Raw genomic sequence first — 13,311 nt, 5'->3', positions numbered from 1 at the left:
ATAAAAGGTTTCTGGATTTGTATCATTCTGCATTACCCAGGCTTCTGCTTTCATCCAAAAGAATGAATAAATAAGAGTTGTCTGAGACAAAATAATTTTCTGGGCAAAGCAGAATAATGTGTTAAAATGAAGAAGAAGAAGAAGAAGAAGCAAATCCTTCTGAAGATGAAAAGGTTTCACCTAAGACTGATCTAGGAGAGATGGAATCTGCCTGTTATTTTCAATTTTTATCATGTGGCCTTTTATTATCGAGGTAATGATAGGGGAGTACAGACAGTGTGGGAAGGAAGAAAGGAGGCAAAAACGAACAAATGGTGCTTATCAATTAGCCCCAAGCAGTGCCTGCTGGAGCCCCTGACACCGACCTCTGCATGCATTAGATTCCAATCAGTGCTCCTCCAGGCCCTAATCAAATTCCTTTTCTATGAAAATCAAATTTCTTTTGATAACTTCATTAATATTTTCAGAGTGAGCTACGAAAGCCAACTTACGTAAGACCCCAAGTTAGCTGGGTGTTAATTTAAATTAAGGAGATTCTCCATTTCGTTTCCTCTTTCCATTTTTAGAAAAGAGTCGACATTTTATAGCTTGAGGAATTTTCAGAACCTTCTAAAATGAAGAGAGAGAATTTATTACAAAGCTAATTCTCTTCTGACAACCTGATATTGCTCACTTTGGGTTCTCTAAGAAGCCCTAAAAATGCATTTGTAAAAAATGACTTTCTCAATAACATTTTTGCAAGAATTAGTTCTATTTTTTAATTACACATACATCTCCACTTGTCTAATGTAATAGGTGCTTGGATTGGAGAAATGGAATCAGTGAATTTAAATAGCATTTTTAAAATGGGCTACTTAGGTTTTAGCTTCTTCTCTGAATGTGGATGCTCTTCTCCTTATTATGAAATATAAATTCATATGGGCACTTTAACAAATAATTCCAAAGTGAACTGTGGATAGAATCACCACCTAGATCAAGAGATAGAATATGCCCATAGGCCAAACTCCCATAGCCTCTGAGTTCTCCAATAATCATTTCCTTGCTTCTCTTTACCATCTTACTTTGTAGATATGGATTCCTACAGAAAGACAGACTTCTCTCTCTCTCTGTCTCCATCTCTATCTTACTATACATGGCCCACTAGGTTTATTTTTTAATTACTTTATAATCATTTTTTTGATGCTCAAATTATCTCATTTTGATTAGTGCAAGACTTTGTGTTAGTCAGCTTTCCATTACTGTAACAAATACCTTAGGCAATCAACTTATAAAGAAAAATACTTTCTTTTGGTTCACAGTTTTGGAGGTTTCAGTCCATGATTGGTTGGCCCCATTGTTTTGGGTGCTATGATATATCCTGGCAGGGAGCATAGAGGGGAAGAGGAAGATACTGGGGTCCTACAGTATCCTTTGAGGGCACACCTCCTGTTTTAGAGAGCTTTTTTGTTGCTGTGATGAGAAGATCTGATGAGAACAGCTTATGGGAGGAAAAGTATAGTTGGATAACAGTCCAGAGGCTCAGTCCATGGTCAACCGACTCCTTAGCTCTGGACCCCAGGTGAGGGAGAACATCATGGTAGAAGGGTGTGGTGGAGACAAGCAGCTCAAGACCTGGAAACCAGGAAGAAAAGAGAACTCTGCTCACCATGCACAAAATGTAAACCCCAAAGATATGCCTCCTGTGACTACTTCCTCCAGTCACACCCTACCTGCCTACAGTGACCAGCCAGTTCATGCATATAAATGGATTACGTCACCAGTTTAGTCACAGCTCTCATAGTCTGGTCACTTCACTTCTGAACATTTTACATAGTCTCACATATGAGCTTTTGAGGGGACACCTCATATCTAAATCACAACACCCCAGGAATCAAGAGACCTCCTACTAAGTGCACCTCTTATTGTTTCTACCACCTCTCCACAGCACCAATCTGGGGACCATGTCTTTTAACACATGGGACTTTAGGGACATTCCAGATGCAAACTATAGCGCCCTTCCAAGTGGCTTCCTTGTCCTTTTGACTCTCCCCTTTCATCATGTTTTTTTAAAGTCAAATAAACTACAGTATCATTTACAGAGACTAAAACCTGCCGATTCCACCCATCGGAGTTCAGTAAGTTTTAACAAAGATGTCTGTGATTGACCACTATCATGACATAGGATGCCCATCATGTTTCCACCTTTCTTTGTGGCCTTTTTGGTGGGTCTCCACCCTGGCCCCATGATCTTTTTTATTATCATTGATTATTTTGTCTTTCCCAAATTTTCAGTGGAATCCCATAGCATGGGTTCTCTTGTGTCTCTTATGTTTTCACTCCATGGTTTTTGAGCCTGACCATGCATTGGGTAGATTGTGGTTGATCTCTTCTTATTTCTGAGGGGTCTACACTGGAGGTGATACCAGTTTGTTTATCCATTCATCTTTTGACTGTCCTTTGGATGGTTGGCAGTATGAGCTCTGTGGGAGCAGAGCTACTGTATGATTGCACACAAGCAAGTGTGTGTGTGTGGACATGGTTTTTCTTTATTGGAGTTAAAAATCCAGGAGTGGGATTGTTGGGTCATATTGGATGTGTGGTTAACCAGGTCCACTCTGTACATTCCCTTCTCTCGACAAACCAGCCCTTTCTCCAGTGAGTCCTGGCTCCTTTTAAAATAAATAACAGTACTTAGAAATCAGGGTTGATTTCTTTGTGTGCAGTTTGCTACTAGCACCCACAGGTAATATTTATAAGTAAATAAATAAATATAAATATTTATAAATTAGTAAATAAATAAAAATAATGGACCTTGACTAAAATATTAAACCTTATACAACTGGAATTAATATAAAATGGATCACAGGCTTAAAAGAATACAAAATATCAAAATATAAAACTTGGGAAGATATAGAAGAAATATCTTCCAGGCATAGGATTAGGAATTGGTGTCCAATCTCAGAACCAAAAGGGCAATCTCTAAAAGGAAAACTTGACTTCAATGAAATAAAAAAAAAAAAAACTTTCTCTCTGTGAAAGATCCTAGGAAGAGGGTGAAAAGATAAGCTACGTTTTGGCAGAAAATATTTTCAAATTGATACCCAATAAAGGACTAGTATCTAGAATACATAAAGAACTCTCAAACACCAAACAGTTAAAAAAAATCAAATCAGAAAATGGAGGTATGACATACCTTCACTGAGGAGGATACACAGGTGCCCAGTAAGCATCTGAGAAGATGCTCACCATCATTCACCGTTAGGGAAATGCAAGTTAAAACCACAATAAGAAACCACTACACACCTATCAGAATGTCTAAGATAAAAAATAATGGCAAGACCAACTGCTAATAAGGATGCAGAAAAACTACATCTCTAAGTTTTGTTGATGTGGAAGTCACTCTGAGAAACAGTCCAGCAATTCCTTACAAAACTAAACCTGCAACGTCCATGAAACCCAGGAATTGCATTTTGGGGCATTTATCCCAGAGAAATAAAAACTAAAAAACAAAAGCATGTACAGGAATGTTCAGAGAAGATTTGCTTGTTCTCACATTGGAGCAAAAGATCCAAGTTACAGGAAAAAAATAAAAATAAAAAATAACTAGATTCATCAGTACTTGCAAAAATAACCTCCTGATACTTAACAAATAAAACTAGTAGTTACAAAATGCCTTTTATGAAATTCCTTCCTGTTTTATAGATAATGCAAATTAGTGGATAATCAAGACAAGTTTCTGTATAAGAAGGGAAGTTTTCTATTTAGTTTATTAATATTCCAAGATTTCCTGACACCTGAAATGGCTTTTCAGAAATAGAAGTAGGGAGGCTGGGGATGTAGCTCAAGCGGTAGTGCGCTCGCCTGGCATGCGTGCGGCCCGGATTCGATCCTCAGCACCACATACCAACAAAGATGTTGTGTCCGCCGAGAACTAAAAAAATAAATATTAAAAAAAAAAGAGAAATAGAAGTAGGGAGAAATCCATCTGGCTTAAATGCAGAGGGCAAGAGCAACACACTTCCTCCCTGACGACATCCTCTGACCTCTTATCATCTCGATGAATTGCCACAAATTACCACTCGGCTTCATTTCTTGCCTCTCTCATTAAAAACCCCCATAAACTTTACATTCTACTTATGCTAATGTTTTTAAACAAGCCTTGCTACCTTCTGTGCATACTATCAAAATATTATTTGGAACCTTGCATTCATTTAATCTTGGTTAATTTCAAGTGCAGAGATACCTGAGCATGGAGATGAGCTGAAACCTCCTGCAACCCCAAACTTCTCCATTCTAGGAAACCTCTTTGACTGACACGTAAATACTCTCATGGTCATTGCTGCTCAGCCATACAGGAGGTGGAGGGTGAAGGGCCTCACACAGAATTACTCCTTTCAGAATCAGAGATATTTCACCTGCATTTTAAAGCTGAATCAAAGACTTCTTAGGTGTCAGACACTGCTCTGAGCATTTTGTATACACTAAGTTAATTTGTTCCTTAGAACTACTCCATGGCTTTAAGAGTATCGTTCTCCCATTTTACAGATAAGGACAGTGAGGCACAGAGAGGCAAATAATGTGCTCGAGATCAGACCAGTAGGTGGCTGGATTGGGACATAAACCAGGCAGTCTAGATCTGAACTCATCCTGTGCTGCCTCCCAGTTGCAAGATGAATGAGTATGAGGAACTGAACCAATAAAACAATGGACGTGTCTCTTGGAACCATAAGGTAATTATCCTGAGAGCACCGTGGTTCCCAGCACCTGCCAGTGGCTTTGGCATGTCCACATCTGCTTTCATTCCTGACTCATCACATGCTCTTCATGGATGCCATGGTCACTTCTACGCAATACCAGGAGTCTGGCGGCAGGGAACCAGGATCCTTATTTTGGCTGTACCACCAACTTGCTGTGTGACTCTAGGTACTTCATATAAGTGGAATCACATAATATTTTTTGTTCTTTTGTGGCTGCTCCTCTCAGCACAATGTCCTCTAGTTTGATCCCTATTGCTACATGTGTCAGCATTCCCTCCATTTTAAGGAGCAAATAATATTCCATTTCATGGAAAGACCACTTCTCATTTATCCATTCATCCCTTGATGAACATTTGGGTTGTTTTCCCCTTTTCTCTTGTGAATAAAGCTGCCCTGAACATGTGTGTGAAAATATTTGTTCGTTGTTTTTAATAAGGTGCTGGAAAAGTAGCAGGTCATAAATCAACATTTACTATATACTGAGAGTCTACTGAGACTATACTGAATCTACTGAGAAAAAAAATCAGGAAAAGAGTCCCATTCACGATAGCATCAAAACATAAAATAAAAAAGAAACTATAAATAAATCTAACCAAGGAGGCAAAAGACCTCTGCGATGTAAACTATAGAACACTGAAGAAAAACACTGAAGAGGACACAGGAGATGAAAGACCTCCCATGTTCAAGGACAGGCAGAATCGATATTGTTGCAATGGCCATACTACCAAAAGCAATATGCAGATTCTAGGTGATCCCCATCAAAACACCAATGATATTCGTCAAAGAACTAGAAAAAAATAAGTCCTAAAATTCATTTGGAAGAACAAAATATTCAGACTAGCCAGAGCAATTATAAGTTAAAAAAGCATTGTTGGAAGTGTCATAACACCTAACTTCAGATTATACTACAGAACTATAGTAACAAAAACTACATGGTATACTGGCATAAAAACGGACACATAGACCAGTGGTACAGAATAGAAGACACAGACACAAACCCATACATCTCGAGTCATCTGATCCCTGACAAAGGTGCAAAAGGCACACACTGAAGAAAACACAGCCTTTTTAACAAATGGCGCTGAGAAAACTGTTTATCCATATATAGAAAAATGAGATGAGACTCATCTCTCACTCTGTACAAAGTCAACTCAAAATGGATTAAAGACCTAGGAATTAGAGCAGAACTATGTAACTCCTAAAAGAAAACGTAGGGTCAACACTCCAACATACAGGCAAAGGCTGTGACTTTCTCAGTAGGATTCCTAAGCTCAGGAAATAATGCCAAGAGTTAATAAATAGGATTGAATCAAATTAAAAAGCTTCTATACAGCAAAAGAAACAATTAAGAATGTGAAGAGAGAACCTATAGAATGGGAGAACATCTTTACTAGCTACTTTTCTGACAGATGATTAATATCCAGAATACATACAAACAAACAAAAAAACAACAAAACCCCAAGTAATTAATAAATGAGGAAATGAACTAAACAGAAACTTCTCAAAAGAAGGAATACAAATGGCCAATAAATATATGAAAAAAAAGTGTTCAACTTCCTAAGTAATTAGGAAAATGCAAATCAAAACTACCCTGAGATTTCCTCTCACTCCGGTTAAAATGACAGTCACCAACAAAACAAATAGTAAGTGCTGGAGAGGACGTGGAGAAAAAAGAACTTTTATACTGTTGGTGGGATGGTAAATTAGCACAAGCATCATGAAAATCATGTTTTGAGGTTCTTCAGTCTAAAAACAAGGAATGAAACCACCCTATGACCCAGTTACACCCCTCCTCAATATTTATCCTAAAGAATTAAAGTCATTGTACTACAGTGATCCATGCATACCCATGTTTATAGCAGCACAATTCACAATCACCAAACTATGGAACCAACCTAGGTGTCCATGAATGGATGAATGGATAAAGAAAATGTGGTGTATATACACAATGGACTTTTGTTCAACCACAAGCAAGAATAAAATTATGGCTTTTGCAAGAACATGGATGGAACTGGAGACCATTATGTTAAGAGAAATAAGCCAAACTCAGAAGGTCAAGAATCATATGCTTTCTCTCTTATGCAGACGCAGGGAGGAAAAAGGGAAAGAAAGATGGGGGGGCATGACAATTGAATGGAGATCAGTAAAGTAGAGGAAAGGGATCAGCGGGTGGGAGAAAGGTAAAATATTGGGGAATTATATTGATTAATTATATTGATAGTTGTATACACTCATGAATATATAACAACAAATCTTACCATCATGTTCAACTACAATGTACCAATTAAAATATTTAAAAATGGTGCTGCAAAACTGTACATCCATAGGAAGAAGAATTAATTAGGTCTCATCTTTCATTAAATACAAAAATCAACTAAAATGAATCAAAGACCTAAATGTAAGATCTGATACTGAAACTACTAGAAGAAAATATAGAGGAAATACTTTAAGACATAGGTATATACAATAATTATTTTGGATAAGACCCCACAAGCACAAGAACAAAAGCAAAAACAGATGAATGGGATTATATCAAACTAAGAAATCCCTGCACAGTGAGTGAAGTTATCAGCAGACTAAAGAGATGACCTGAAGTGGGAGAGAAAATATTTGCAAGCTACTTATCCAAAAAGGGATTAATATCCAGAATATATAAGGAACTCAAAAACTCAATAGCAAAAAGATCAAATTATCTGATTTTGGAAATGGGCAGTACTGGGGATGTAGCTCAGTGGCAGAGCATTGGCTGGTTATGTGTGAGGCTTTGAGTTCAATCCCCAGCACTGCAATAATAATAATTTTAAAAGGCAAATCAAAATCAAAATAGGATGTCACACTCTGGTTAGAATGGCTATAATAAAAAAGGCTAAAAAATGTTGTTGAAAATATAGAGAAATGGAAACTCTTTTATACTGTTGGGAATGTAAATTATTAGTACAGCCATTGTGGAAAACAGTATGGAGTTTCATTAGAAAACTAAAAGTAGAACTAACTTATAATCCAATGGTCCCAGTACTGTGTATATACATATATCCAATGGAAATCAAATGAGTATGTCAGTGAGATGCTTGTCTTCCCTTGTGCCTGCGGTATTATTCATGATAACCAAATTATGGAATCAGTCGAGATGTCCATCATGAAAATAGAAGTAGGTCAGATTTTTTACCATGAATGGGTAAAGAAAATGGGATGGATGGATGGATAGATACATACTTACATACATAGAGATAGATACACGCAACACAAACACACACTGGGATATCAGTCAGCCATAAGAATAAAATCTTGCCAGGTGTGGTGGCACACGCCTGTATTCCCAGTGGCTCAGGAGGATGCGGCAGGAGGATCGCAGTTCAAAGCCAGCCTCAGCAATTTAGAGAGGCCCTAAGCAACTCAGTGAGACCCTGTCTCTAAATAAAATACAAAATAGGGCTGGGGATGTGGCTCAGTGGTTGAGTGTCCCTGAGTTCAATTCCTGGTACCAAAAAAATAAAAAATGAAATCCTATAATTTGTGGAAACATGGATGGAACTGGAAGACATTGTGTTAAGTAATCCAGGCACAAAAAGCAGATATCACATATTTTTACTCATATGTGGAAGCTAAAAAAGTTAATGTCATCAAAGTGGAGAATAGAAAAGTGGTCACTAGAGGCCAGGAAGGGTAGGGGGAAACTGAAAGGAGGCCAGCTAATGGGTACCCCAAAGTATAGCTAGACAGGAGGAATAAATACTGCTGCTCTACAGCATAGTAGGGTGACTTTAGTTTACAACAATGTATCATATATTTTCCAGAGAAACATAAATATTTGAAAGTTTCTAACACAAATAAATATTAAATGCTTAAGAAGGAAATGTTAATCACCCTGATTTTATCATGACATATTATGTGTATCTATCAAATTACCACACCCTACCCCATAAATATGAACAATTAAAAATACATTTAAGGTCTGGGGATGTAACATGTGTGAGGCTCTGGGTTCCATGCATGCATAGACACACACACACACACACACAATCTGTCTAGACTAAAGGGCTTTGAGCAGATAGTTGCTTGGAGGTGACAGGATTGGACCGTGAGAGCTGTAACTTAACCAGTCCACCCCAGTTTGAATGGAATAGGTGATCACTGTAGTCAGGTGGAGTGTAGCTGGAGAAGGTAGGTCACAAAGGGCATGTCTTGGAAGGGCCCCTGCTTCCTGGCTGCTGTGAGGGAGCAGCTTCCTTCCGTCACAACTCCCACCATGATGAGCTATCTCACCTTGGGCCCAGAGCAATGAAGTCAGCCATCTATGGACTGAGACTTTTCCCCCTCTGAGTTGCTCTTGTCAGGTTCTTTCATCACAGGGATGGAGGTACTATTAGTGGTCCTTAGTGTCTGACATGCACCACTCACGTAATCCTCCCAACCACCCCAGCCTCATACCTACTCTTCAGAGGTAGATGCTGTTTTTATCTCTATCTTTCAGATGAGCAAATGGAGGCCTAAAAGAAGTTAAAGAAACTGCCCAAGGTCATAGCTGGTAGAAGACACAGCCTGGAACTGAATCCAGAAGATCTGCTTGCAGAACCTCCACTTCCACCTTACGTCCCTTCTCCTGGGGGACCAGAGGAGAGAGCTCGTGAAAGGAGGCTGTTGGGTGCACCATTGGAATGATCCAGGCAGGAGGTGATGAGAGCCAAGAACGGAGTCAGGAAAAGGGAAGGAAAAGACATGAGGGGTGAGAGTTGAGAGTTTCAATGGGGCAAATATAGATGGACAAGCTCCCAGTAGTAACTGTGGATGTGAGGGAGGGGACGGGGTCTGGGATGATGGACAGTCTGAACTTGGTCACCTGGTGGAGAGAACCTGAGGGAGCTGCAGGGTGGGAGGAGGGAAGTGGTGATTCTGTTTGGTCCATGCTGAGTCTGAGATGCCTACAGGGTATTCAGAGAAAGATGACCACAATAGGGACCACAAAATGAGTCAGACTATGGAAAGATCTGGCTGGAGTCACAGATTGGGAAACATGATGGAAAATTCGAATCTTGAAAGTAGATAGGCTTGGCCTGGATCCTGTGGGTAGAATGAAAGGGAGAGGTGGAAACTGAAACCCGGAACCAGGGAGTCACAAAGTCGGGAGGGAGCGCACACTGAGGACTGTGAATCTTAGGACTGATACGAAAGCACAGAGAGAGGAGGCGAGGACCCACTGTGTTCTCATTCTGGAGAACATGGATGGTCAGGGCTGTGTCAACAGAGAGGAGACGACAGACATTTGAAAGGAAATGTCCGAAGGGTCAGAGAGCATGGATGCCAAGATGGGGAAGCTTCCAGAAGCTTGATATCAAATGCCTCACAGGCATCAGATTAAATGGAATTGAAGGTGCCCAACGACTTGTGCCGTGGACCTCATTGGTGACCTGAGGAAGAGCTACAGAACACGAGCCAGCGCCCTCAGGGATGAGGCATCAAGGCCAGAATGGATTGTATGTGGGTGTCAATCTTTAAAAAAAGACCAGAGATTCTTCAAAGAATGATATTTATTTGGGACTAACAGAACATCGCGATGGGGATACACAGGTCATAGTGACTATGGCCATATTCAAAGACATCAAGGAAAGGGGAATTTTTTACTATTATTATTTGTTCTAATTAGTTATACATGACAGCAGAATGCATCTTGACTCTCTGGACACAATGGAGCACAACTTATCATCTCTCTGGCTGTATACAATGTAGAGTCACACCATTCATGCAATCATACATGTGCACAGGGTGATAATGTCCGTCTCATTCCACCATTCTCCCCCCCACCCACACTTCCTCCCCTCCCTTCACTCCCTTCTGCCCAATCCAAAGTTTCTCCGTTCTTTCCTAGCCTATTCCCATTATGTATCAGCATCCACATATCAGAAAACATTTGGCCTTTAGTTTTTGGGGGGGATTGGCTTATTTCACTTAGCATTATATTCTCTAGCTCCATCCATTTACCTGCAAATGCCCCAATATCATTCTTCTTTAAGGCTGAGTAATATTCCTTTGCACATATATCACAGTTTCTTTATCCATTCATCCATTGAAGGACATCTTGATTGGTTCCATAGTTCAGCTATTGTGAGTTGAGCTGCTATAAACATTGATGTGGCTGTGTCATTGTAGTATGCTGATTTTAAGTCCTTTGGGTACACCAAAGAATGGGACAGCTGGGTCAAATGGTGATCCCATTCCAAACTTTCTAAAGAATCTCCATACTGCAAAGGGAATTTTTAAAGAAAAAATGAGGAGGAATACCTCAGATGTTCTGAAACTATAACCCTTGGCCACAGTGAATAACAACCAAGTGGCACCAGCCTGAGGTTGAAGAGGCACTTACTGGGCGGATGTCCTTATGGAAGGTGTTTTTTTTCTTTTTTTTTGTACAAGATTGCAGTGGGCTTTGTGCAAGGCCATTCTTCTGGCAGCCCTTTGCAATAGTTATCATCAGGCAATCATGCAGAAGAATGCTTTCTTCATTTTGGCTTTACTTACCTTTCTTTTTAGGGATGACACAAGTGATTCCATTTTGATTCTGACAGGGTTCACCTTCCTTCCATAATGGTATGGAAGTCTATAGAGAGATGTACACCGGGGGCAGTACTTAGTGGGACCAACTCCCGAGGGCTGATGGCATGTGGAATGGAGGGAGGGGCAGGACCCACTCCCACCCGCCTGGGAGGCTGGAGGAGGGGAGGAGGCCCGAGGAGGGGAGGAGGCCCGAGGAGGGGAGGAGGCCCGAGGAGGGGAGGAGGCCCGAGGAGGGGAGGAGGCCCGAGGAGGGGAGGAGGCCCGAGGAGGGGAGGAGGCCCACAGGCACAGGCTCACGCATTCTGAAAATGAAAACTCTCAGTGCCGATCTGGACACAGTGAAGCAGGGACACTCACGTGCTGGAAATGGCAGAATCCTTTTGAAAAGTCATTTGTTTGGTGCCTGTTGACTTGATCGTTTGGGCAATTTGGTTGTGAACTTTAAGAAAAACGGAGTCTCCAAGAAGAATCCCAAGTGACTAATGGGAACCCAAAATTCAGAAAGGAGCCTGAGACCGTTCGCTGACTGTGGATTCACACACTGCTCTGTGTTCTTACAAAAATGACAGCTGAGCTTTGTGGCTTTTGTCCAGGAATGTCCCGTTTCAACTACAAAAATGGCCTCTAGAAAGACACCTTTTGTTGCAGAGATGAAATGAATGATGGAGGACCTGCAAGCCCAGGTAACTGTCAACCAATCAGAAACGGGCATGATTGGCTTCATTTACATGAAACCGACCAATCAGGATTGAGTACGCTTGGCCTCCCCCTTCAGTCTCCAGGTGGGTCCGCACGGACCACTGCGCCTTTGGAGAGCACCTTCGACGGAAGGCAGCAGTCTTCCTGATTTGCAGACTTCTTCGTTACTTTTTTTGAAATAAAACCTCCTCTATTCTTGAATTCTATTTTAGTGAAGTTTGTTGACATATCCTAAGGATAAATTTTTTAAATGCCTACACTGAATATGCTCCTGACGCATTATTTACAGTATTATTTTTAAAAAGCATATGTGGCTAACGGTATGGAAACTAGTTAAGAAAATTATGGAACATATGCTCAATGGATAGAATATTATGAGGTCATTAAAATTGTAATTATGAAGTTTATAGCTACACAGAAACATGGCTATGTTTGTAAATGGAAAATCAGTTTTAAAATTGTGTGTATACTCTAATGGCAACTATGTGAAATATCATTTCACATGATTGGCTGTTGACTGGGCATAATGGTGAGATTATAGGAGACAATTTTTTTCTCTAATTGGTAAACTCATTTGGAATCATAATGCTAAAATTCTGGTTAGAATAACAACAAAAATAGAACAATATCTTATTAGCTAAGGCTGGGGATATAGCTCAGTAATAGAGTGTTTGCCGAGCATGTGTCAGGTCCCAAGTTCAATCCCCAGCACCTCAAAAATAAATAAGAGATCACTGAACTTTTTATCCAATACTGATGTCTAATAAGAGACAAGGTCTCGCTAAATTGTGGAGTCCGGCGACCTCATACTTGTGAACTTCTTGCCTCAGCCTCCAGAGTCGCTAGAATTACAGGTATGCACCACCATATCCACCTTGCTTGCATCTATTTTAAAATTATTATTCCTTCTATTTTTTCTCATTTTTTGGCACACTAACATTTAGAAAGCTTATTAGTGATTCAAAACATTGGTGCAGCCAGGCACAGTGGCACACACCTGTAAATCTTGCGGAGGATCGTGAGTTCAAAGCCAGCCTCAGCAATGGTGAGGTCCTAAGCAACTCAGTGAGACCCTGTCTCTAAATAAAATACAAAATAAGGCTGGGGATGTGGCTCAGTGGTCAAGTGTCTCTGAGTTCAATCCCCAGTAACCCCCCCACCAAAAGAAAACCCCCAAAACACTGATGCCAATACACATTTGAAATGACAACTTGAAGTCAAGTGGTCACCATTCTATGTTGGAGACAGGGCAGCTTGATATAGAAGCAGTGGATCTCAGGCTTCCACTCTCAGGAATTTTCCTTCATTTCAAAAAGCTGCTGCTAAA

The 13,311-nt window shown here is 40.3% G+C and overlaps 1 protein-coding gene across 2 annotated transcripts in view; it reads right to left on the bottom strand.

Annotated features, from left to right (window-relative positions):
* MRPS9 (mitochondrial ribosomal protein S9) overlaps nucleotides 1-13,311 on the bottom strand; it is a 115,443-nt gene that overhangs the window by 11,213 nt on the left and 90,919 nt on the right. The window contains exon 11 of one of the 2 annotated variants that reach the window (XM_081264678.1): nucleotides 245-1,611. The exons of the other annotated variant lie outside the window; for it this stretch is intronic. Coding sequence (XP_081120804.1) covers nucleotides 1,346-1,611 — 266 coding nt within the window. The 3' untranslated portion in view covers nucleotides 245-1,345. Of the gene's footprint in view, nucleotides 1-244; nucleotides 1,612-13,311 lie in introns of those variants that run through there. 2 annotated transcript variants of the gene reach the window in all.

The sequence above is a fragment of the Spermophilus citellus genome (genome assembly GCF_964194105.1).
Source record: "Spermophilus citellus genome assembly, chromosome: 13".
NCBI classification, from domain to species: Eukaryota; Metazoa; Chordata; class Mammalia; order Rodentia; family Sciuridae; genus Spermophilus; species Spermophilus citellus.
Note: the sequence above shows the minus strand (reverse complement) of the source record. Positions and strands in the feature narration are given on the sequence as shown.